The sequence below is a fragment of the Grammomys surdaster genome, unplaced genomic scaffold (assembly GCF_004785775.1).
Source record: "Grammomys surdaster isolate TR1022 unplaced genomic scaffold, NIH_TR_1.0 126313, whole genome shotgun sequence".
Taxonomy (NCBI): domain Eukaryota; kingdom Metazoa; phylum Chordata; class Mammalia; order Rodentia; family Muridae; genus Grammomys; species Grammomys surdaster.
The window spans coordinates 7,585,483-7,610,594 of record NW_021621113.1 but is presented as its reverse complement, the minus strand read 5'-3'; the positions used below and the strand labels follow the sequence as shown (position 1 = coordinate 7,610,594).

At 48.7% G+C, this 25,112-nt stretch overlaps 1 protein-coding gene across 1 annotated transcript in view; it reads left to right on the top strand.

Moving 5' to 3' along the window:
* Positions 1-6,559: 6,559 nt before the first annotated feature.
* Man1c1 (mannosidase alpha class 1C member 1) overlaps positions 6,560-25,112 on the top strand; it is a 135,327-nt gene continuing 116,774 nt past the window's right edge. Inside the window, exon 1 of the mRNA XM_028759939.1 lies at positions 6,560-7,144. Within this exon, the coding sequence (XP_028615772.1) occupies positions 6,620-7,144 (525 nt within the window). The 5' untranslated portion in view covers positions 6,560-6,619. The remainder of the gene's footprint in view (positions 7,145-25,112) is intronic.

Below are 25,112 nucleotides of genomic sequence, written 5' to 3'. Positions count from 1 at the left end.
CTTCTAAGTATTCCAGCAGAAGACATGAACAGGGCCTATAGGAGTGCGCCCCACGAGGCCTCTACCTCCTTCACTCTATCAGTCCTTAAAATGTTCATTTAGCCAGACCCAGTGTCACAGGCCTCTGATCTCAGCTATTGGAGAGGCTAAGGCAGGAGGATTATGAATTCTAAGTCAGTCTGAGTAACTTAGTGAGACCCTGTGTCAGAGTATGAAAGGTAAAGGGGGCTGGGGGCAGCTCAGCTGTGGAGTGCTTGCTTAGCAGGGGTGAGGCACTGGGGTTAGTCTCCAGCACTGCAAAGGAAAAAACAAGTTCATCTGACCCTGCTTTCCCAACTCCCTGACCTGTCCCTATCAGTGAGGCTGCCTATGCGCCACCCCCGCTGTACTCTGTCCAGACCTCTCCATTATTATTAATTGTTATTAATATTCTTCTTCCTCCTCCTTTCTTTTTCCTCCTCCCCCTCCTCCCCTCTTCTTTCTCCTCTTCCTCCTCATAGGGCCTAACCCACCAGTGTGGGTGGGGTAGGGTGGCATACCTTTAATCCCAGCACTCCAGAGGGAGAGGCAGGTAAACATCTGAGTTCGAAAGGCCAGCTATGGTCTGTCTACAGAATGAATTCCAGGACAGCCAGGGCTACAGAGAAGCTCTGTTTCAACTCTCCCCTGTCACACAACCCTTCCCTAAATACATACATACATGCATACATACATACATACATACATACATACATACATAGAAGGTCTTACTATGTCTAGCCTGGAACTTGCTCTGTAGGCCAAGCTGGCCTCAGGCTCTCGGAGTTCATCTGCCTCTGCCTCCTGAGTGATGGAATTAAAGGTGTGAGGTACCACACCTAGCTCTGCTTCTCTTTCTCTTTGCAGCGCTAGGCCCACTTTTCCTGCTCTGACAGCATGTGGGACCTGATGCTACAGCTTTACAAGGTTGGAAGTAGTCAAGCCTTACTTGTCCCCTCAGAAGTGTGACATTGGGTCAATGTCGATGTTGTTACTTCTGAAAGGGAAAGTAAAAACACCTACCTCAGGGGGCTTTAGTTTTAAAATTATATTAATCAGTCAATCAGTCAGTCAGTCAATCAATCGTGTTTGTGTGTGTGTGTGTTGCACTGTGTGCCTCCGTGCTGGTGTGGGGGTCAGAGGACGGCTTGTAGGAATTGGTTCTCTCCTACCACGTGGATAGGATGAACGTCATCAGCTTGGCAGTGGGCGCTTTTGCCCTCTGAGCCATCTCGCTAGCCCTCAGGGGTGATCTTCACGGTCCTATGATTTACTTTCTCTAGCATGCTGTCTTGTTTGTTTGAGAAACAGTCTGAATCTGTAGCCCAGGCTAGCTTTGAACTTGTGACAATCTTCTTGCCTCAGCCTTCTGAAGGCTGGGAGTCTAGGCATGTACCTCCGTACCTGGCTTCTCCAACATGCTTTGCAAAAATCCTGCTCCATGGCAAGTGTGTCAGCACTCTTAGTAATTACAACTCCATCCCCTCCATGTGAGTGTGTGTGTGAGTGTGTGTGTGTGAATGCACATGCCACAGCACATATGTGAAAGTCAGACGACAGCTTGCAAAAGTCTGTTCTTTCTTTCCATTATGTGGGTCCCAGGGGCCAAACTTGGGCCATCAGGCTCAGAAAGTGACATCCACTAAGTCACCTCACCAGCCCTGGCTGGGCCTGTACTTAAAATAACATTTGCAGGAGCTGGTGAGATGGATCAGCAGTTGGGGGCACTGAGAACCTAGGTTCCAGAGGACCCAGGTTCAATTCCCAGCACCCACATGGCAGCTCACAACACCAAGATCTGACACCCTCACCCAGACATATATGCAGACAAAACACCAATGCACATAAAATACAAATACATTTTAAATAATTAAATAATTAAATAATTAATTCTTTTTAAATAAAGAGGAACAAGATAGCATTTGCTAATTATCTCTTTGCGTTGCTTTGGGCATGTCACATTCCAGAGCCTCAGTTTCTTTAATGGCTGAGCCATCTCTCCAGCCTGAGCCTCGGTTTCTTTACCTGTGAAATTGGCATCTGGGTGCTGCGGAGATGCTCATTTGCTAAAGTGTGTGAGTTTGAGCCTCAGCCTCCACTTAAAAAGCCAGGAGTATGGCTGCTTATCCCAGCCCAGAGTAAGCAGAGAAAAGCAGTTTTGGGGACTTGCTGTCCATCAAACCCAGTTGATTCAGTGAGTCCCAGGTTCCAATTAGAGACTTTGTCTCAAAAACCAACCAAGGTGGACCTTTGGCTACATAGTGCATAAACACACATGTAAACTTGTATACACACAAACCTACACACACATGAAGACTCCCCCACTCCCACCACACACACATTACAAAGAAGATGGTATATAAAGGCCACTGTCTGAAAGGCTGCTGTTCTCCTGGACAGAAAGAGAGTGAACCACAAGGCATAGGCCGGTACCACTTGGTTCCTTCTTGACAGGCCAACTCCATCTGTGTTGCTTTTCAGAGAAGAATCTCCTTGAAGGGAAGGAAGCTTTGTGTCCTACTCAGGACTGCATGCCCAGACCCTCTGCCCCTTGGCACATAGTAGGTATTCAGTGCCGTTCCTCATCGGATGAGTGTGTCAGCAGCAGTAAGAACCATCTTGGTGCCAGAAACCAGATTTGTGGGGTATCTATCAGCTCATTTGAGTGAGTGTTTGTGAACAGCACAGCTTGGTAGAAATGCTGTTGGGTTCTGTTTCTAGCTCAACTGAGAAAGATGCTGTGACGAGTAACTGTATGTGACAGTTGGCTAGGCTGAGGGATCCTTCAATAGCGGGGTAGACATCATCCCTGAGACTGTCTGGGAGGCCATTTCCAGGAGGGTAGGTACAACTGCATGGACTGAGTGAAGGTCTAGCCTCAGCTGCACAGGGGGTAACACTAACCCACTGTGGGCTTGTGCGGAGTTAGAGGATCAGAAAATACCCAGGGAAGCCCTGAGGATGAGATAGCCATCTTTTGCTCTGGGCCGCTGGGGCTTCCAATTCTGGGGTCTTCAAGCTCAGATGGAGGCCTACCTATACTATTGCACCCCTTTCCTGGTGCTCAGGGCTTCCAGCTTGGACTAGCACTGTGTCTACAGCTTGCCTGGGCTCCAGTTCCAGCCTCCACGTTCACATGAGTCAAGTTCTTGGAATAAATCTGTCTTTCTACTGGTTCTGTTTTCCTGGAGAACCTTGACTAAGACAAAGACAGTCATTTATCCCAAATCTCGCCAAGCCTTTTGTTAAATGAGGCTATTGATAACACCATATAAGGTTGTCCTGAAGAGTCAGTGAAGAGTCACCCAGGAAGTGTTCACTTTGTGTCCTTCCTTGAGCCTCGCTTTCCCCTTCTGTAAATGGGTATCTATCTACTCATCATTCACTCAGCAGACATAGTGTTTAAGACTCAGGGAAGTGGACGGGTGGTGGTGAGTGGCAGCTGTGGTGGCGCACGCCTTTGATCCCAGCATTCAGAAGGCAGAGGCAGGTGGATCTCTGAGTACCAGGTCAGCCTGGTCTACACAGGGAACGCTGTCCTGAAAAAAAAAAACAAAAACAAAAATAAAAACAAACAAAAACCTCCCAACAACCTGAGGGACGTCACAGACGCCTGTAGGCTCTAGTTCTTACTGTGAGAGTCTCTGTAGATGATAGAACAGAACAGTGATAGAAATACAGCCAGAGGGAGAAGAGGAAAATTACGTGTGGGTCTTCAGGGGCTAGAGGTGTGGGTGAGGACACCTCAGGGTCTTGGAGAGCTAGCTAGCAAGCTTGTAAAGGTTATAGGACCACCAGCTTGTGTGTGTGTGTGTGTGTACCATTGACATCATGTCAGTGTGAAATGGACAATGGACTAGTCCCCTGTTGGTTCTGGTTCTGTACTTCAAGTGCCTCTATGGTACTACTTAGCCCCTGGCTCATGAAGCATACCAGGGATTGTTTGGAAAGTCCCATCAGAATGAGCACGCTCTTCAGACTTCTTGTTTTCTATCTCCTCCAGTGACCCCCCCCCCATACACTTCCCCCCACCTCAGTGAAGAGAAGCTGACATTAAAGGCTAGGGCCCTGACTTGTTCTCCATGTACATGCCAGCAGACTCCTGTAGGATCCCCTGAGAAGCTTGGGCAAGGGAGATATGCAGGAGACCAGGCTAGGCCTCTGGGCTACTGGATCTAAGGAGCACATACATGCTTATCTCACTCGCTCTCTAACTCCAGGGAACTGACTCCTGCCAGCAAAATTCATGAGAGACTGAAACATTTGAAGTAGAAATTTACATATAAGCTAGGTGTATTGGGAGAAATTATTCATCTCCAGTGACCAAAATATTTGCACCTGTTACCGACTGTAGTCTTTTATCTTTTATTTTCAGTAGAGAGAAATTTATATGCTAGGGGTATTTTAAATGTCAGGAGTGGGCGTGTTGGCAATGGCTTGGCCAGGGTTAGAAGGAAGCCTTAGTGGCCCGTTTGCAGTAGGCCTTGGGGAAGAAGCAAGATTTATGAGGTGAGAGCCTGCCTGGGCTGCCTCCTCCCCGGGAAAGGCGTCCCTGCAGTATTTTCTGTCTTGTCAACGCCGAGTTTCATTTTAAATTGCAGCTGAAAGCAGATATTTCCCCCCTTGCCTATTACACCTCTTAATTTGTCTCTCCCTATGCTGTTGTCTCTATAAAGTGTTTTGCATGAGAGACCCACACGGCAGTGTTATTTTGGCCCCCGATGAGGTAACAGGAAGGACTAAAATCCACGGATGCCTGTGTCTTGAAGCAGGGGCACACGTGTTTGACAACACATGCCTGTATGTGTGAGCTTGTGGAGGTGTCTCTGGGTATGCAGTGCACATGTCAATGTTTGCTTATATAGACCCGTCTAAATACACTTTGGCCTAATTGCTAGACCCGTCTAAATACACTTTGGCCTAATTGCTAGGGTGTCCGTGCTGAAATTAAGTGCATATTTGCATATAAGCGCACACCCACGCGACAGCCTCTGTATGCATAAAAATGCAAATGTGCACATACATGCATATTCTATGTATGACCCGTGCATAAGTCCAGGTCCCCGTGTCTCTGTCTTGTCTCTCTCTTCTTGCTTCTCATGTTAGCATCTCTCGCCAACCCCACCCAAGGGCCTTGGCTACGTTTTTAGTGACGGTTTGCGAGGAACCCTGGAAATACTGATTCAGCCAGACCTAACCGCGACCACAGCTCTCGGGTTTGGTCCAGCCATCCCCATCCCCCCCAACGCGAAGCAGCTGTGCTATCGCGGCTGGTCTGAGCTCTGAGCATCCCTGGCTACCAACAACCTGACAATCCCCAACCGGTGCTGAAAAGTGACAGGGTCGCCCAACGATGGGCAGCGCCTTCCAGACCACCCTGGTATCCTGGCCCTTCCGGGGGAGACCGAAATACAGAGCAGCGCAAGGCGGAGGTGGGCGGTGGAGGGGGCGTTTCAGTCTCTCGGAGTCCAGCGAACGCTGGGCAGAAACCAATGGGTGACTGTGGACCTTCGGGGATCCCTCAGAAGCAGCCAATGACCTCGCTCCGCTCTGCACCCCGCCCTCTCTACAGCGCGCAGCTGGACCATTGGAGCTAGCAGGATGGGGGAGCGCAGCGCCAGCACTAGGAGCGGGGGGCGTGGCCCAGACTAGGACCCGCCCATCTCTCCCGACTAGGTTCCCCATTGGCCGGACTGTGGCGCCGCGGCGGGCGGAGAGGAGGGGCGCGAGGCGCACTGTGGGCGTGGCCTGAGGGCGTGGCTGGCGGGGGGCGGGGCAGTGGCGCTGTCGCAGTGAGAGCCCGAGCGGCGGCGGCCCGTCTGGAGCTGCAGCGGGCGAGCCTGCGCGGCTAGCGGAGCCGCGGGGCCGGGAACAGGTGATCGCAGCGGGAGACCCGCGCCCTCCCGAGTTGCGGCGCCCGAGCCAGCGCTTCCGGGCTCAGCGACAGCCTCCCAGCCCCGTGCTGAGAAAGGCCAGCTGCAGGTTTCGCACAGGCTTCCCGGGTATCCCTCTCCCCGCGCGAGCATCAGAAACCCCTGGGTCCCGCGCAGCCTCGGGAGCGGCAGTCGCGCGCGGCGGAGCAAAGTTGTGGACGTGTCCCGACCGCCGGGCCCCGCGCCGTCACCACCGGCTGGGCGCGCGCTCTAGGAGCGGCGCTCGCCCTGCAGCCCCGGGGGCTCCCTTTGCAAACTGCTCCAGAGGCTGAAACTTCGGGTGCCGGCGGGTCGAGGCCTGCGTCCTGCTCACCCTCCGCGAGGGCGTCGCGGACGGCATGTGACCACTCCGGCGCGGGAAGGCCTGGGAGGGCGCGGGCTCCGTGGACCAGGCGGAGCGCAGGCTGCGGCGCACGGCGGGCCCGGGCTCCAGCCGAGCAGCCCCCCTCGCCCGGGCCCCGCCGAGGCCGCCGCGTCCCCGCCCCCGCGCGGGAGGATTCGCTCCAAACTCCCTGAACTTCGGGCGGGTCCCGAAGCGGCAGCTTCAAGGTGCGCAGTCTTGCTCGGGGACCCCAGCCACTTCACTCTTGCTTCCCACCCTTAAGGACTCCGAGGACTCCCGGGGCCCCGAGCGGAGCTGACAGCCCCCTGCTGCTGGCCGCGCCGCGATGCTGGTGAGGAAAGTGCCGGGCTTCGTCCCGGCCTCGCCGTGGGGGCTGCGGCTGCCGCAGAAGTTCCTTTTTCTGCTCTTCCTCTCGGGCCTCGTCACCCTGTGCTTCGGCGCCCTGTTCCTGCTGCCCCACTCCTCTCGCCTCAAGCGCCTCTTCTCGGCCTCGCGGACCCAACAGCCCGGCCTGGAGATGATGGCCGAAATCGCCAGCCACCACGCGATGCCAGAGCAAGAGCTGCCTCCCAACCCTGCCCCTGCGGCTCCGGCCCCGGGTGAGGACGATCCCGGCCGCCTGGTTGGTGTCCTCCGTAGGAAAGAGTGGCTGCGGCGAACCCGCCCCACCGGGCCCCGGGAGGAGGGCAACAGGGTTGCAGCCCTCAGGCCGCAGGACGAGAGCGTCCGGTTCAGTTTCGACTACAAGGGTTTCCGCAGTCGCCTTCGACACCCGGTCTTGGGGACAAGGAGTGATGAGAGTGAGGAGTCCCAGAGTCTAGTGCGAGCTCAGCGAGAGAAAATCAAAGAGGTAAGCACCCCTCCCCTCCAACACACATCTCCGGCCAAGACTTCTAGCTGAAAGCGTTTCCCCACCTTCTTGGCCTCCTGGCTCCTGGTCTACCCGAGACCCTTCAGGCACGCCGCAGCACCGCCCCTCAATCCAAAGTTACTCTCTTTCCTTGGTGTATACTTTAGGGTAACTAGGCTAGCTAGTTCATGGCTCCTACCCAACCTCCAGGTGGATTTTTTCCTCCCTTTGAGTTCCCAGCCCTGGTGGGCTCCCGACTTCCCCTGATGGGTTGCTAGTAGGAGTGGATTCTAGGTCCTTAGCTTTCGTTTGTGCAGGAGGGAGCCACTAGAAACCCTCTCTCTCACTGTATGTCTGTTAAGTCTTGACTTCTCCTAAGCTTCAGCAGGCTATGGAAAACCCAAGACTTGTGAGATATTTGGTGTCCTGTTTTGTAATCTCTCGGTATCTTGCAGAGCAGAGATCTCGGGCATTCCTGCTAACTGCTTCTATCGAGCGTTGCCACAGTTGTACATAATTGCATGTGAAAGACGAAGGAGTAATCAATAGAGCTGTGGTAATGTTACAGAAGCTCTGAGGTTATTGGCTTAATGAGGCGGGTCTTGGACTGGTTCCCCACAAGGAGTGGGCCGCAGAGGGATTTAGATGGATCACTTAGGTTTGAGTCACAGTCTTAGTTTTAAGACATCAAAAACAAACACGGCTTGGAACTGGCTTGTCGACAATTGCCAAGAGGCTACTTGTACCTGAGTGTTCTGCCCCACCCTGGCTAAGAGTGGTCTGTGTGAGATGCTTGGCCAATATAGCAGAGGGGGCTGCAGTGACACCCCCAGGCCACCAGGGGGCTGTGAGCAAGCCCTGGGCCAGGGTCTCCTCCCTGGAAAGAAGAGGATGCTTTTCCCCTTCCTGGGGACCCAGAAGGAAAAGCGTTGCTTCAGTCTGGACCTCTGAGTTTACTGCAGGGAGTCAGCAGGGCTGTTTGCATTTCTAGAAAGAGCAGGCAGCCCCTTTAGGGTCCCTGCTGTCCAGATCTTCCAGAGCCATTGGACTTGGCAACCCTCTTCCTCTGAGGGAGCTGTCCTTTCTCCCAGCACCCACCTCATCACCATTCACAGTTGCTGGGCTGCTCGTACCCTAAGGTGCTGTGCTGAGCCCTGTTTGAGTCTGTGTAAGCACTCACAGGACATGTGGAAAACACACACCAGCTAAGTCCTCGGTGTGTGTGTGTGCTTGTGTGTGCACGAGAGAGTGACTTCAGTTCCACAGTTTTCACTCAACTCTCAAAGTTTAGTCAAAGGGTTTATCACACTTAAGCGGCAGCCATGTCTTCTGCCCCTTCTGTTAAGGGGCTTCTTGTCTTCAGTTCACCTGGGCCACTTGTCTCTCCCTTTCCTGAAACTGTCTCTTAACACAACCCCTCTTTCTACTCTTCCAAACCTCTTTGGTGGGCCACAGCCACCCCCTCCACCCCCCGCCCCCCGCAGTGAAATCACACGTACGTCTCATGCATGCAGTTTCTCATGGGATGCCTAGAGCTGCCAAGAAATTGTCAAAAAGATCTCCGAAAGCATTGGGAATTCTCCAGTGTGGGAGAGGTGGAAGGAGACACTTCTGAAAGGCTAGGCTACAGCCTTCTGAGAGCCTTCCTGGTAGGGCATGGCCTGGGGGTGGGGTGGGGGGGCACCGTAAGCATGGGGGATGGGGGCACGGTAGGCTGGCTCCTGGAGGGGATCTTGGTCCTGTCCATGCAGAGGCAGCCTTTGTCACTAACAGAGGCTGGAGCTCCCCACTTGCTGCAGTGACTGGGTCTGGTAGGAGGTGCGAGCACTCAGGTGGGTGTGAGGTAACAGAGTGGGAGGAGGGCTGCATGATGCCAGGTATCTGGATGTGTGATGTGTCATCTCCTTACACCTCTGTTTGTAGCTAGAGGCATGCTCGTGGGTTCTTGCAACTGCTGTTGTACAGCCTCCTTGCACCGTCTGCAGACTGTAGGCTTCTCAGAGTGGTGGGCTCCGGGCTGTATTCACAGTTATGTTTGGGGACCTGTGGTCTTCTCAGGCTACTTGACTTTGAACCCTGCCCCATGTCCCTATCCTGAAAGTGGTAGCTTAGAAGTTAAGACACGATGACTGTCTTTGTCCCATCAGAGGAAGCATCTTGCTGGAGGTGTCTGTCCACAGTTCTTCGGTTTCTCTCTGTGTCATGCCTAGGGGTGGGTCATTTTAAAAGGTGCCTGTTTTCTAAAAAGGGACTGTGGCATTTGTCTCTGGTTTGTTTATTTCCAGATTCAGATTGATTAGACCCAAGGAGAAGCGGAGAGCTAGCATCAGATAAGAAGAGACCTGTTCTTATAAGATGAGGGTTTTGAAAGTGACAGTAAGCACCGGGACTGAATCAGAGAGAGTGACAGATGAGAGTGGACGGGAACCAGACAGACACTCTGGCTCCGGAGCAAGTAGATGTCTTTGTGAACATTCTGGTGTGAGAGCTGGATGTGGCTGCTGACAAGACGGGTTGAGGTCGCAGCTGCTGGTTACCCATGTGTCAGGACGTTCTTTATCACCCCTCCATCCTGGTGCTGAAACCGTGGGTGCTGGAGATGGGAGGACCAAGAGAACATCGGTTGGTGTCTTAGCTCAGCTGCCAACTGTCTGTCTTTGGGCAAGCCACGCCCCTTCCTGCCTGGACCTTCCTGTAGGACTGGATGAAGAAGAGGTGATAGGCTGTTGGTGGATGAGGGTCTAGCTTTGGCCCCTCTGTAGACTGTCAAGCCAGTCAGGTAGCTCTTGGACCCATGAGGTCAAGTGTCGTCATGGGATGATGGCTTTGACAGCGGCGATGCTGTGTCCCTAGCTTGTACCTATGAATAGCTATCTAAATGTTGATGAATTTAGTTATTCCCAGCACTCAGACTGAACTTGGGAGATGGGGTAGAATGGCTTGCAGCCAGGGCCGGAGAAGGGCAAAGATGGCTAGAATGTACAGCGGTGCTCTGAGGACCATACAAGCCCACAGGAGTGCTTTCTGGCATTGTGGTATGATGTCATCTACACACGCGTTGGGGATGCATTCATAGCTGTCCTGGGACATGTGCAGCCCGAGGGCTGCAGGTTGGACATGTTTGATAGGGAATGGGGGGTCATTGTCCATTGGTGGATGGTCTGAAGATTCAAATTCAGGTTTTTCTCAACAAGAGTTGGAAACAGGGGGGCTGTTAGCATCACATTCCAGGGGAATAATTTACACTGTTTTGACCTCATGATGGTAGGTTGCTGATCTGAAAACCCTGGTGGATCTCTCCCGATGAAGGGAGCTTTTGTCTGAGACAATGGACAGTCCAGAGCCATGATAGTGGGCACTGGTTTTGGGTATCCTCCTAGCCTGTTTGTTACCTTTGGGAAAAAAAAATTGTAGGAAGGATCGTTTCTTCTGGTTCCTCTTCCCAAAGTGCTTGTCTAAGCAGAGAAGAACCTGGACTGAATTTCTTTGTCCTTGGCCAGTTAGTCCTGGACTCTTGTGTGTCACCTCATAGCAGTCTTGCAAAGAATCCATCCTGGGTTCAACTCTGACCTTGGTCTTGATATGGTAAAGCCACTAGACCAGGACTCAGGGAGCACTCTTCTCTTCCCCGTGTCCCCCACCTCCATGTTTACTGCTGTGTTTATGCATCAGCCCTGGTATACCTAGGATCTGGTGCGACATTTAGTTGACCCAGATACTTGAATATTGATCCAGCTTTATTTAAGCTGTACCTTGGGCTGGGGAGATTGGTCAGTTGGTGAGGTGCATTAGGACCTGAGTGTGAGGTTTAGAAGCCATGTGAAAAAGCAGAGCATGGCGGCGTGTCGTTATTCGGTTGTGGGGAGGTAGAGGCAGATGGGTCCTCAGGACTTATTGTCCAGTCATCCTGGTGTACTGAGCAATGAAGAGACCCATTGCTTTTTCTTGACAGGTTGTCTCTGTGTAGCCCTGGCTGTCCTGGAGCATACCCTGTAGACCAGGCTGGCCTTGAACTCATAGAGATGAGCCTACCTGTGACTTCCAAGTGTTGGGATTAAAGGCATGCACCACCACTGCCTGGCTAAGAGACCCATCTTTAAAAAAATAGAAAAAAAAAGCCAGGTTAAGTCAGCTGTTGCTAAGCCAGACCCCCGATTTTGATCCCTGAGACCCATGTGGTGGAAGGAAAAAACTGTTTACAAAAGTTATCCCTGACCTTCAGTGACGAGCTGAGGTGCTGTGGCGTGTATATTCATCCCTCCCCATAGGCAAAAGAAATAAATGTAAAAAGAATTGCTGTTCTTTTTTAATAAGACTTTTATTTATTTTATGTGTGTCTGTCTTCAGACACACCTGAAGAGGGCATTGGATCCCATTACAGATGATTGTGAGCCACTATGTGATTGCTGGGAATTGAACTCAGGACCACTGAAAGAGCAACATCCAGTACTCTTTTTTTGGGGGGGGGTTTGAGACAGGGTTTCTCTGAGTAGTCTGGCTGTCCTGGAACCCCCTCTGTAGACCAGGCTGGTCTCAAACTCAGAAATCCGCCTGCCTCTGCCTCCCAAGTGCTGGGACTAAAGGCGTGCGCCACCACTGCCCGGCCAACATCCAGTACTCTTAACCACTGAGCCATCTCTCCAGCCCCCAAGAATTACTGTTCTTAGAAGAAAAGCAAAAGCAAGATGGATAACACTGGTCACCTGAAGTTGACCTCTGGTTTCCCTATGCACACATACATGTGCATGTGTGCCCTCCTCCTAACATGTACCACATGTGTATGAACACACAAAAAGATCTGCCAATGAACAGTTAAAGGCTGCTGGTAGTTGAAGCTGGATCTTTGCCCCAAGATCACCTGGGATTTCCATGGAAAGGAGAGTGGGGGGTCTCCAGCCATATTTAAGGGCTGAACAGCTCAACCCAAGAGATTGGCTAGACATATCAGTAATTTTCCAAGGTGGAGTTCCTGAGAGTGAACTCTTTCCTGCCTGGATAGCAGGTACCTGGAAGATCTTTTGTAATTATCCCAAAGTGCCTTTGGCTTGGCAAGATGTATTCCTGGCTCTACCCTTGGGGCCTGCCACCTCAAGGCTCTAGGATATTGCTGACTGTGACAGGCGATGGTGTCATCTTGTCGAGTGATCTTTGTTCCTCATTAGTAGGCTGGTTCATTAGTCATGTGTGGTTTCTCTGTATCTTTGATTTATCATCACGGGTACCAGGGACAGGTAGGAAAATTAAAAGGCCCTGTGTTCTTTGTAGCATGTGAATATTGGAGCCCGGGAGATGCACAGGATAATTAATATTAGGAATGGCTCAGATCGAAACGGCTTTGCCTGGAAGCGCTAGCTTGCAGACCACTGAAGATCCTTCCAGTCTTTCCTGCTCCTTCGTTTCCTTCCTGCCCAGCTGTGTAGTTCATTAACGTAGATGAAGACTGGCTGTAATAACTGGACACATCCCTCAGGAGACTTAAATCCTGAGCACAGCCACGCCCTTCCAATCCTTCCTTAGAACTTCACGCTTCAGTTCCTCGCCTGTCAACCACCGCTGACACCTGCAGATCGCTGGCTCTCAACTTTCTCTCTGGGTTGACAGCCTTTTGGGGGACTGGGCTTTGAGAAGTGGTTGCTTCCTGGGCCTGATATCCTTAAGTCTGCCCTTGGTGTTAGATAAGAAACAAATAAGATGCCTGTAAAGAAATCAGCTGTTGATTTCACAGTTGGGTTGGGGGGGGGCGGGGTGAGGATATAGGTTCCCCGAGGTGTTCGGAGTGGCTGATTTAGATCCATGTTCACGAGATGCCTTTTCTCCAGCCTTCCTGCAAGACCGATCTGTTACTCCACCAAAAATAAATATTGTGATATATATTAGGCTTTGCTCAGAGGGTCTTTACATCTTTTCTCTTATTGGAAAAAATAAATCAGGCTTGTAGATGGCAGACCTGGCACAGGAAAGCTGCTTGGGAATCTCGGTGGGGAGCCTTGTGAGTGTTTGTGCCCAGCCTTCAGGTCATCGCCAGGCTGCATCCCGAGTTGAGGGCAGGGTAGGGGATGGGCCAGGAGTGTTAGGAAACTCTACTTCCTGTTATGTGTCTGTTGGCCACACTGGTGGCGTCAGCTTAGCCGTGAAATGAAGACAGTTGTCGCCTTGATGAAATCATGGCTGTTTATTACACGTCTGAAAGACAGGGACCGTATGTGGAGCATGGCTGAGTGTCATGGGGGGAGGGGTATGTGTGTGTGAGTTGATGGGGTGATGGGGGGTCAACTGTTACTACAGCTTGGTGTGCCTGCTGTGCAGAAACACCAGGCTCCTCAGACAGCAATGACTGCTGGTTGTCCCCCAGCCTCAGGCAGAGAATTGACTCACTAATGTTTGCATATCCAGGGAGAAAACAATACATTTTTTGGGCTCCGTGTTTCCACGGCTGATAATGGAGATTCCTCAAAGGAATTTTGATCACCTGAGGACCCTAGTCCCACCTCCCTCTTCCTCCTTCATGTCTCTTCTCTCTGGGACTAGTTAGCACCCAGCTTGGGCATAGATCTTGTGCTCTTTTTGGACAGGGTTTCTCTGTGTAGCCCTGGCTGTCCTGGAACTCACTCTGTAGACCAGGCTGGCCTCAAACTCAGAAATCCGCCTGCCTCTGCCTCCCAAGTGCTGGGATTAAAGGTGTGCACCATGGTCCAGTGGATCTTGCTTTCTATGCAGGCAAGAGAGCTCTCGTCAGCCCTGTTGCCGCACCCCTACCTTTCCAAAGAGCAACAGCCACAGGACCATGGCCACAGACCTCAGTGTGGTGGCTCAGCTGCAGTTGTTTGCTGCCTTTCTAGAAGGTTTGTTTTCTAAGATTTGGGTTGAGAGCTCCCGCCCAGATCTGGGAGGTGGGTGTTCAGCCTGTGCTCCCTCATACTGGGGGTCTGGCTGTCTCTCACCTTGGCAATGGCTTTTTTGACTAAAGCTCAAAGCTGGAGGAAGCTAGCCACGGGATGAATCTGTGGAAACTTTTGTGAGGTAAATTTATCCCCCTGCCAAGATTTTATATGTATGTGTGTGTGTGTGTGTATGTGTGTGTGTACCTGTATTTCTGAACGTTTATGTGCATATATGTGTCCTTGGTGGGGCGCTGGATCTCCTGGGATGGAGGTTACATTCATGTGATTCATGTGGCAGTGAGCTGCTGAGAACCAAGCTTGGCCCCTCTACATGAACAGTGAGTGCTCTTAACCTCTGAGCCACCTTTCCACCCCCAGCATCGGCATTTCGAGTGCCCTCCTAGGTAAAGGAACAACAATCAGGCTTTTGTCTGGCATATTCTGGGTCAGCTCCTTCCTGATGAGCATCCACTAAGTAGCAGCCATTTTGAGCCAACACACAATAGGAGATTGTTTTTTCCCTCCTTACCCTCCACCTCAGTCACCTTCCACAGCACCCACCAAATACAAGTCCTTCTTGCCAACTCAGTGGCCTTCGTACACACTGCTGCGCAATGCCACCGTGTCCTGAATGTCCAGGACTCTCAGCCATCATCACTGGTCCTGTGTGTTCTCTTCTTCTTCACAGCTTCGTGGTGTAGGTGTTATTTAGTTAAGTATGGTTTATATATAGTGAAATGTATAGATTTTTTTTTCAGGGGGCGGTGTTTAAGAGAAGTCTGTCTGCCTGTCATTGGCGAGGACTCCAGTTCCATGTTAGAGGAATAAGGGCTGGTGACTCTTGTTTTGTTTTTAAGACAAAGTTCCTCTATGTAGTCCTGGCTGTCCTAGAACTCACTCTAGACCAGGCTTGCCTCATAGATCAGGCTGGCCTTGAACTCAGCAATCCACCTTCCTCTGCCTTGCAAGTTCGGGCTTAAAGGCATTTGCCTCATTCTTACTCTCAAGGGAAAAACATTTGTCTGGTTTCATTATTACAGTGTCAGACATAGTTTTCTAGTGAATACCTTTTATCAGGTCAAATAAATTCTCCCCTCTTCCTAGTGTGCTGAGAGGGTTTCTCTCTCTCACTCTGTGTGTGTGTGTGTGTGTGTGTGTGTGTGCCTGTGGAGGTCAGAGGACAACCTTGGGTCTGATTCCCCCGGTACTATGCATCGTCCCTTTGAGACTGTCTTGGAACTCATCAACGAGGCTAGGCTGGCTGGGCAGTGAACCTCCGACCCACCCTTCTCTGCCTCCCTGGAGGTGGGATTACAAGTGTGAACCACCATGCTTGGCTTCTAGGGATGGACTGAGCCATTCTCCTGGTGCCAGCGGGACTGAATACTGTCAGATGCTTTTCCTGAATCTGTGGAGATAGTGACACTGTTTTCCTCTTTAATCCTGTCACTGTGGTAAAGCAGGATAATCTAAAAAGAATGTTACAGCAGTGTACTTGATGTCCTGATAGTTTGTTGAGGGTTTTGCCCATAGTTTTATCGTAAGAAATCCTTATCTGCTTTTTGATGTCTACATTGTGACAGCCTCACAGATGGCTTCTCTTCTCTCTGCATTCTGAAAGAATTATGTGTGAGTGTGTTCTTTTCATTACAAAGTCTCTTGTAGCTCAGGCTGGCCTTGACTCTAGGGTGGCTGAGGATGACCTGGAACTTCTGACCCTCCTGTCTCCGGAGTGCAGGATTTATAGGAGTATATGAATCAATAAACCACCCCAGACAGACACACATATACTTAAGTTTTTTTATTTAAAAGCGGTGTTTTGTTTGTTTGAATATATATATATATTCATTTGTTGAGACAGGGTTTCTCTGTATAACAACTGTCCTGGAGCTTGCTCTGTAGACCAGGATAGCCACAAACTCACATAGCCTGCTTCTGTCTCTTGAGTGCTGGGCCAAAAGGTTTGTGCTACCACCTGGCTTGTAAGATTTTTAAATTTTTAAATGTTTCTTGGTTTTCTTTTTTAAAAATCTAGTGTTTGTGTGCATGTTTTAATTTTGTTTTGTTTCCAGTGCTGGACAGTGAGTCCAGGACCTCACCTATGCCAGCAAGTACTTTAGTACTGAGCTGTATTCTCAGCCCTAGGAAAATTTGGATTTTAATAGTTTGTTTTGTAAGTGATAGAATCCACCAGTAAAACCTGCTGAGATGCCTAGGCTGGAAGTGTTAAACCCTGACTTTGTGGGGTGAGCTGGAGAACTGGATCAGTAGTCATTAACACCTACTATTTTTCCAGAGGACCCAAGTTCTGTTCCCTGCATCATGTTAGGAAGTTTTTAACAACCTCTAACTCCAGCTTCAAGGGATCTGATGCCCTCTGCTGGTTACCTTGGGTACTTGCACTCACTTGCACAGACAAATGCATAACTAAGTCTTAAAAATTACGGTTTTGGCTCTTTTTGATTTATTTATTTTATTTCTAAGAGTACACTGTAGCTATCTTCAGACACGCCAGAAGAGGGCATCAGATCCCATTACAGATGGTTGTGAGCCACCCTGTGGTTGCTGGGAATTGAACTCAAGACCTCTGGAAGAGCAGTCACTCTGGAAGAGCAGTCAGTGCACTTACCTTACTGAACCAGCGCTCCAGTCCACTGGTCTATTTCTCAGAAGTTTGTCTGTTTCACACAAGTTGTAGACTCAATCAAATGACCCAGAGTCTCATTTTCTCTTACTGTTTTGAGGAATTGTTTGTGATCTTTCTTTCCTGGTTGAAATTGGCAGCCCTTGAATCCTTCCTGTAATAGTAGTTTAGCTGTGAGTTGATTATTCCTATTAATCTGTCCTAAGAATCAGTGTTTAGTATCTTTGTGTGTCTGTGTGTGTTATGTGAATGTGTGTACAGTTGTGTGCTCATGTGTGCTCGCCTGTGCATGCGTGTGTGGAGGTCAGAGTCAGGTGTTTTTCCCTCCTCCCCTTCCTTCCTTTCTCTCCATTCTCCCTCACCCCCCCCCCCCAAACAGAATCTCAAACTTGGCTTGCCTGCAACTTGCTATGAGGTCCAGGCTGGCCTCAAACTCAGAGAACCAGCTGCCTCTGCCTCTTGAGTGCTGTGGTCAGAGATGTGTGCCATTGCTTCTGATCCTCTCTCAGTTTTTTGAGACAAGGCTCATCACTGAACCTGTAGCTTGCCATTCTGACTCCACTGATGAGCAAGAATCTGGTATTCTGTCTCTTCAGGTCTGGGGCTATAGCTGTGAACCCTGCCTGAGTTGGGTTGCACCAGCTTTTTCCATGGGTACTAGGAATCCAAACTCGGGTTTGCACATTTGAACATCAAACACTTTTCCTACCAAGATGTATTTTGGCCCCCAAATATTTTCAAATATCCATTTAAATTGCTTCTGTTATTACATTCTTTACTTTAGTTATTTGATATATTGTCTTAGGATTACTATTATTGTGTGATGAAACACCATGACCAAAGCAATCTGGGGAGGAAAGGGTTTATTTGGCTTATACTTTAGTGTTTATCACTGAGGAAAGTCAGGACGGGAACTCAAACAGGACAGGAACCTGGAGGCAGGAGCTGAGGCAGAGGCCATGGAGGAATGCTGCTTACTGGCTTGTTCCCCATAAGTTGCTCAGCCTGCTTTCTTACAGAACCCAGGGCTACAAAGCCTAGGAATGGCCCCGCCCAATGGGCTGGGCCTTCCCCCATCAGTCACTAATTAAGACAATGCCCTACGGGCTTGCCACAGCCCAATCTCAGGAAGGCATTTTCTCAGTTGAGGCTTCTTCCTCTGATGAGACTCTAGCTGTGTCTCTGATGTGTCAAGTTGTCATAAAAACCAGAAAATACATACATGTACATTTTTTTTTTTTCGAGACAGGGTTTCTCTGTGTAGCCCTGGCTGTCTTGGAACTCACTCTGTAGACCAGGCTAGCCTGGAACTCTCGAATTCAGAAATCCACCTGCCTCTGCCTCCCAAGTGCTGGGATTAAAGTCGTGCACCACCACCACCCGGCTCAACACCATTTTTTATTTATTTATTTATTTATTTATTTATTTTACATACATGTACATTTAATATTGCACCTACTTAATGAAGTAACTGTCCCTTTTTTTTAAAAAAGAAAACATTTTATTTTGTGTGCGCAGCAGTCATGGCATGTTTGCCATGGTGTCATATGTAGATCAGAGGACAACTCATGGTAGTCAGTTCTCTCCTTCCACCATATGCTACCTCTGGGTAATGTTTGGTGGCAGGCACCTTTGCCTGCTGAACCATCTCCCCAGTCATCAAACAACCTTCCTAATGGTATAGGTGTGTTTCTGTGTTTGTGATAATGCTCTTTGTTTGAAGTTTATTTCACTGGATTGATATAGTTTATAATAATAGATATATTTTCTATCTTTTCTTTTCTCTTCTTTTTCTGTGACAGGTTTCTCTATGTGGTCCTGGCTGTCCTGGAACTCACTTTGTAGACAAGGCTGGCCTCAAACTCACAGAGATCCACCTGCCTCTGCCTTCTGAGTGCTGGGATTAAAATCGTCCACCACCATGCCTAGGCATCCTTTCATTTTATAATCTATTTGTATTTTTGTATTTAAAGTGTGTCTATCATGAAGAACACCAGCTTGGCTCACTTTCTTAATTTAATCTGATAATCTTCCCCTGCTTACTAGCTTATACCATTTACATTTAATGTAATTTATAGAATGATACTCAAGTCTATAATACAGCAGTTCTTTGTTTGTTTTGTTTTGTATTTCTCTGTGTAGCCCTGGCTGTCCTGGAACTCTCTCTGTAGACCAGGCTGGCCTCGAACTCAGAAATCCGCCTGCCTCTGCCTCCCAAGTGCTGGGATCAAAGCCGTGTACCACCACTGCCCGGCTAATACAGCAGTTCTTAAATTAGTTCCACATACCCTGTTTCTTCCCCTGTGAGTCATCTTTTGGGTTAATCAACTGTTTATAACTGATCTATCATTTTAGGTGATTTTAAAAACTATTTTTTTTATATTATTATTATTATTATTATTTGCTTTTCAAGACATGATTTCTTTGGGTAACCCTGGCTGTCCTAGAAGTAGCTCTGTAGACCAGGGTGGCCTTGAACTCACAGAGACTTCTCTACCTCTGCCTCCCAAGTGGTGTCACTATAGGCATGCACCACTGCTGCCTGGCTTATAACTTATTTTATTTTTTTACTTCTGTGTATATGCATGTATCTAACGTGTGTAGGTACTAAGGAGGCCAGAGGAGAGTATCAGAGCCCCTGGAGACATAGTCATAGGTGACTGAGCTACTAGACGTGGGTGCTAGGGCTTGAGCTAGACTCCTGACCTCTGGAAGAGCAGCGAGCACTCGAAGCCACCTCTCCAGGTGCTTACGTGATGTCTTAATTATTAGTGTTTTATCAGTCTACCTCGAGATGGCATGGCATGTCATCCAAGCCCTGATAATGGGCTTTTGCTTGCTTTGTCTCCATTTTGTTGTCCTACATTTTTAGCTTTACATAGACATAAATATATGCATATGTATGTGTTTATGTGTATACACATGCATATATTTTACCAGTGGTTATAGACACCACACTATAGTTGGTGTTATTTTAGCGTTATTTTAAATAGTCAGTTGTCTAAAGAGAGTAATAAAGTTTTCCACCCACATTCTTACCATTTCGAGTGCTTTTAATTTTTTTCTTCTGTGTTTGTGTTTCTGTCTGCTTTCATTTCCATTTGGCTTGAAAACATTCTTTTTAACAGTGTAAGTCTGCTAATGACAGATTCTTGCAGTTTCTGTTTGTCTGAAAAAGCATTTTAACTTTATTTTATTTTGGAATTTTGCTCATTCACTTATTCTTAAAACTACATTTATTTATTTTTATGTGTATGAGTGCTTTGTCTGAATATATGTCTTATTGAATGTCTCTGCCCCACATGTGTTCCTGGCACCTGCAGAGGCCAGAAGCTGGTGTCAGTCTCCTGGAACTGGAGTTACAGATGGTTGTGAGCTGACACGTGTAGTGACAATTCTGGAATTATGGTTTCTTTAAAAAACACAGAAACATCATAGAAATGAGCTCTTGTTCTAATCCCAGGTGTGGGATACAGGGCTGCTTCAGACTGACCACAGCAGCTGACTATGATTTGCCTCCTGCTCTAGCAGAGGGATGATTTTGCCATCTGCATGTAGTTTCTGTGACTGTGTGACATTTGGAATTCTGGGGACTGTTAAGAGGGTTTATAAATGCTACCAGAGAGGTGTGGGTTGTTGGTTGTTGTTGGTCGTGGTTTGTTAAATAGTTGTGCACAAAGAAGAAACAAGAAGAAATTAGATACCCTGACAGTGAAGATCAAACTTGCCCAAGGAGCTCTATGTCCCTAATCAGCAGGAAGTAGCCTAACAACCGCACTCTCTTCTGACCCCTGCCCTCATTCCAGGATCTCTCTCCTTTCCTCTCTATCCCCTTTTCTCTATTATCTAGGGTTAAGGGGTTTAAAGGGTGGAAGAAAATTGTGGAGAAGAACCCACAAAGTAGCCAAAGACCAGCTATCGATTCGGGTGCTGGGAACTGAACCCCAGGCCTCTGGAAAGGCAGCCAGCAAGTGCTTCTTAATGCTGCAGCCCCTCATTTGTATTTTTTTGAGTCAAGGTCTTTACTAAGTAGCTAAGGCTGGCTGAAACTCACAGAAATCTGCCTCCCTTTGACTCCTGAGTGCTGAGATTAAAGGTGTGCCCAAACCTGGCCTCCTTGGGGATTGTTTTATCTTATTTCTTGGGTTGATATTTTCATCAGCTTGAACAAAAAAGCGATTTTTCAGTGCTCCTCCGCCTACTTTGGTGCAAATGACAAAGTCATTTGCATAAATTTTTGGGGGGTGGTTTCGAGTCAGGGTTTCTCTGTGTAGCCCTGGCTGTCCTGGAACTCACTCTGTAGACCAGGCTGGCCTCAAACTCAGAAATCCACCTGCCTCTGCCTCCCAAGTGCTGGATTAAAGGCGTGCGCCACCACTGCCCGGCTGTATAAGTCTATTTTTAAGCTCATTGCACATTTCTTTTGTTGTGTATAATCTGCTGTTGTGTCTACCTAGTAGGTTTTTAAACGGAAAAGGTTTCTGTTTCCCAAGTGTTTGTTCATTGTAAGTTTTTCTTTAAATCCAAACGCATATCTTTAAAATTGCTCTGTTTTGTTGTTTTGTTTAGCACAGGGTTTCTCTGTATAGCCCTGGCTCTCCTGGAACTTACTCTGTAGACCAGGCTGGCCTCGAACTCAGAGACCTGCCTGCCTCTTCCTCCAGAGGCAACAATTCTAATAGCTTTTCTTTTTTAAAAGGCATTTTTTGTTTGCTTTCTCACCTTGGCATCACTCATCTCTCGCCCTCCCTCTGTTGCTGAGTCTCCCACTGGGGTCTTCCCTGGCTAGCCATTTGTTACTCTGTATCAGACCTTGTGGCTGCTACTTTCTGAGATCCTGGCTCATCTGCGGTCAGTTCCCCTCCTCCTTCTCGGTAGTTTTCAGCTCTCAGTTCCTCTGTCCTGATGCTCTGTTCTCTACTTGGCCAGTTTTGTTATTTTCTAACCTGCAGTTGGCTAGGAAACCATTTCATCTAGCTTGTTACCAGGATAGATTCAGTACAAGCAAGCAGGCTAAAGAGATCTCTAAGGGCTGCAGAATCAAGGACAGCTGGTAGCTCAGTGTGGCTTAAAGCACCTCATTGATTGATTGATGATGGATTGTCTCCCTCTCTCTCTCTGTGTGTGTGTGTGTGATATGATTTTTTTTGTTTAAACTTTGAAGAGTGATGGGTTCTGGAAAAGGGTCCTGGTGTCTGGTTGATCACATCTTGAAGTGTGCATATTTTGTTCATCTGCTTCTTCGTGTTAAAAGAGAGAGCTGTTTTTAGTGATCCGCAGCGTCCCAGCCGACAATACTGTGACTTGTCTCTCTGGGTCTCATAAACAGTTAAATACTTCCTCTGGATGCTTTACTTTAGGCATAATGACTGCCTTTGAGTCTTGGTTTATAAATCTCCACATTAAGAAGAAGAAAGGAGGGCTGGAGAGATGGCTCAGTGGTTAAGAGCACTGACTGCTCTTCTAGAGGTCCTGCCTGAGTTCAATTCCCAGCAACCACATGGTGGCTCACAACCATCTGTAATGCTTTCTTCTGGTGTGTCTGAAGACAGTTACAGTGTACTCACAAATAAATAAAACTTTGAAAAAAAAAAGAAGAAGAAGAGAGGGAGAGGGAGGGAGAGGGAGGGAGGGAAGGAAGGAAAGCTCATGTAAGCCTTATTGCCGAGTTACTGAGGGATTTCCGTGGTGTGCTCTGTGAGGTCTGATCCCATCTCTCTCACTCTCGAACGCTCCTCATGGAGTATCATGTGTCTTAGGGGTTCTATTGCTGTGATAAAACATCGGTCAAAAGGGAGGAAAGGGTTCGTTTCAGTTCACAACTCTCAGGTCATCACGCCTCATCACTGAGGGAAGTCAGACAGGAACCCAAGGCAGGAACCCAAGGCAGGAACCCAAGGCAGGAACCCAAGGCAGGAACTGAAACAGCCAGACGCTGGAGGAGGGCCTCTTACGGGGTGCTTGGTTCTCATGGCTGACTCAGTCTGCTTTCTTATAAAGTCCTGCCCAGGGATGGCACCACCCTCAATGGACTGGGCCCTTACACATCGTTAATCAAGACAATACCCCACAGACTTGCCATAGACCAGTCTGATAGAAGCATTTTCTCAATAGATGTTCCCTCTTCCCAAATGACAGGAACTTGTGTCAAGTTGATACAAAGTAGCCAGCACAGTTTATCCCTTCCGCATCTCACCTTTCATTTTATTTGTCTCATTTGGGTAGGGGGAGGCGTTGAGTTTTAGTCCCGAGTCTCTGGTTGAAGATCCCCCTGTCCCCCTCTGCCCCCTGTCCCAGCCCTGGACTGGGCTTTTCAAACCTGACTTTGCCAGTAAGTGGTAATTTCCCAGGGAGACATTGCAGCCCTTGTCCTGTTTTCCTGTGTGTGTACTCTTGACCTAAATCACACCTCTTCATCCTCTCTGGCTCTCCACAAGCCGTCCCCCATGTGCGTCACTTGCCTTACAAAACTCTGGAGTAGCCTTGGGTTTTAACGATAAGAATCAGTGGGAGACGAAGCCTCTCATTCCGTCCTTTCAGAAGTAGACCTTTATAAAAACAGCAAGGAAAATATAATCGATTCTGCCACCTCATCGTGCAAGGAAACCCTTTATAAAAGAGACACGTTCCTGCTTTGGCAGGAAAACAGCAGTTCAGTCTGGAGACTCCAGCAGCTTGTGGTGCTGGCCTTCCCAGGCTGAAGTTGGGGAGGGGTAGGGACACTGCTCTCAGGGTGTGCAGGGGCCTCCTATAGCCATGTCATGTTATTCATCTACTAGGCTACCAGAGTAGCATCCACCCAGATGGACTGGGCAGAGGCAGACGCAGCAGGTTTCCTATGACTGTACCTTGTGGGGTTCTCCGAGCTCAGTGTAAAGTGCCTTTAGATTTGGTGTCAGGGGAGGGAACAGTACAGTCCTCTTCCAGGAACTAGGGTTCTACTTGAATGCAAGAAGTAGGGTTCTGAGGGCTCATGAGGTGCTCAGAGGGGAGAAGCTGTTTCTGACTCAGCATAAACCTGAGGACCTGCGTTTGATGCCTGGGCTCCTGGATCACACTGTAGGAGAGGACTGTCTCCTATCACAGGAACACACACACACACACACACACACACACACACACACACACTATCACAGAGATACAGCAATAATAAATAAGATAATTTTTACTGATATCATATCAAGCTGCATAAATTTAATAGCTTAAAGAATAAAATTTTATTATTGTACAAAAGAAACAACTTTAAAAAGAGAGAAAGAGCCGGGCGGTGGTGGCACACGCCTTTAATCCCAGCACTTGGGAGGCAGAGGCAGGCGGATTTCTGAGTTTGAGGCCAGCCTGGTCTACAGAGTGAGTTCCAGGACAGCCAGGGCTATACAGAGAAACCCTGTCTCGAAAAACCAAAAAAAAAAAAAAAGAGATAGAGAGAGAGAGAGAGAGAGAAAGAGTTTTGACTCAGTACTTACCACCCCTACATGTAAGAATCCTCAGGGCCTGGGTGGAGCTGTTTAAAGCTGTTCTTCCAGAGGACCAGGGTTCAATTCCCAACACCCACACTGTGGCTCACAACAGTCTGTAACTCAAGAGCCAAGGGATCTGTGCCCTCTTCTGACCTCTGTTGGTATTGCATGCATGTGGTACATAACCATACATGTGGGCAAAACACCAATACACATAAAAATTAAATTAAATTAAATTAAAAATAAACTTTAGGGAGTCTGCTTTGAAGAAAAGGGCCCAGGCTGAGATGCTACCTTTTCTGACCTAGAACGATCCAGTCATAAATTCCTGTGGTGTTCATAGCAGAGCCTGAGCATCCGGTTAAGAGCCAAGCTGTCTGTCTAACAGAGTGTGACATTTAGGGCAAGGTCTGTGATCCTGGCTCATCCTTGACAGAACCCCAAGAGGTAAGTGACCAGTAGGCTGCAGGCCATTAGGTTTTCATTTTTCATTGTGTTGTATGGGGTCAGACATCACTTCTGGAAGCTTCTGGCTTCCAGGTTGACATTCTCATGATGTCATCTGAAAGCCAAGGTGGTAATTTTGGAAGGAGAGTTTTCACTTTGGGATGGAACACGGTACAAATGCCATATTCTTAGATATTCAAAAGAATGAGTTGTTGGAACCTAGAGAAGAGGGCTTCAGGCCTTTATTGCCTTCTAGAATCTCTTGTAGGCTTTTAGTAAATGCTACTGCACTTCCCTTTATGCAATTGGAGATGCAGACTTAATTGGACTGGCTGTAGCACGAGCCACTGGTCCTCTGGACGCTTCCCAGGTGGGTCCGAGGAGCAACAGATGTACCTGTTCTGAGGTTGTTTTCAGTCTAGGCTCCTTTCGGAATCGAGTTCTTTTTTCCCTCACTTCAGAGGGATGCTGAAAGTTGGCTATATGTCAGACTCCCCACCCCAAACCCCCCCGGGATTGGAGGAGGAGAGACTGAG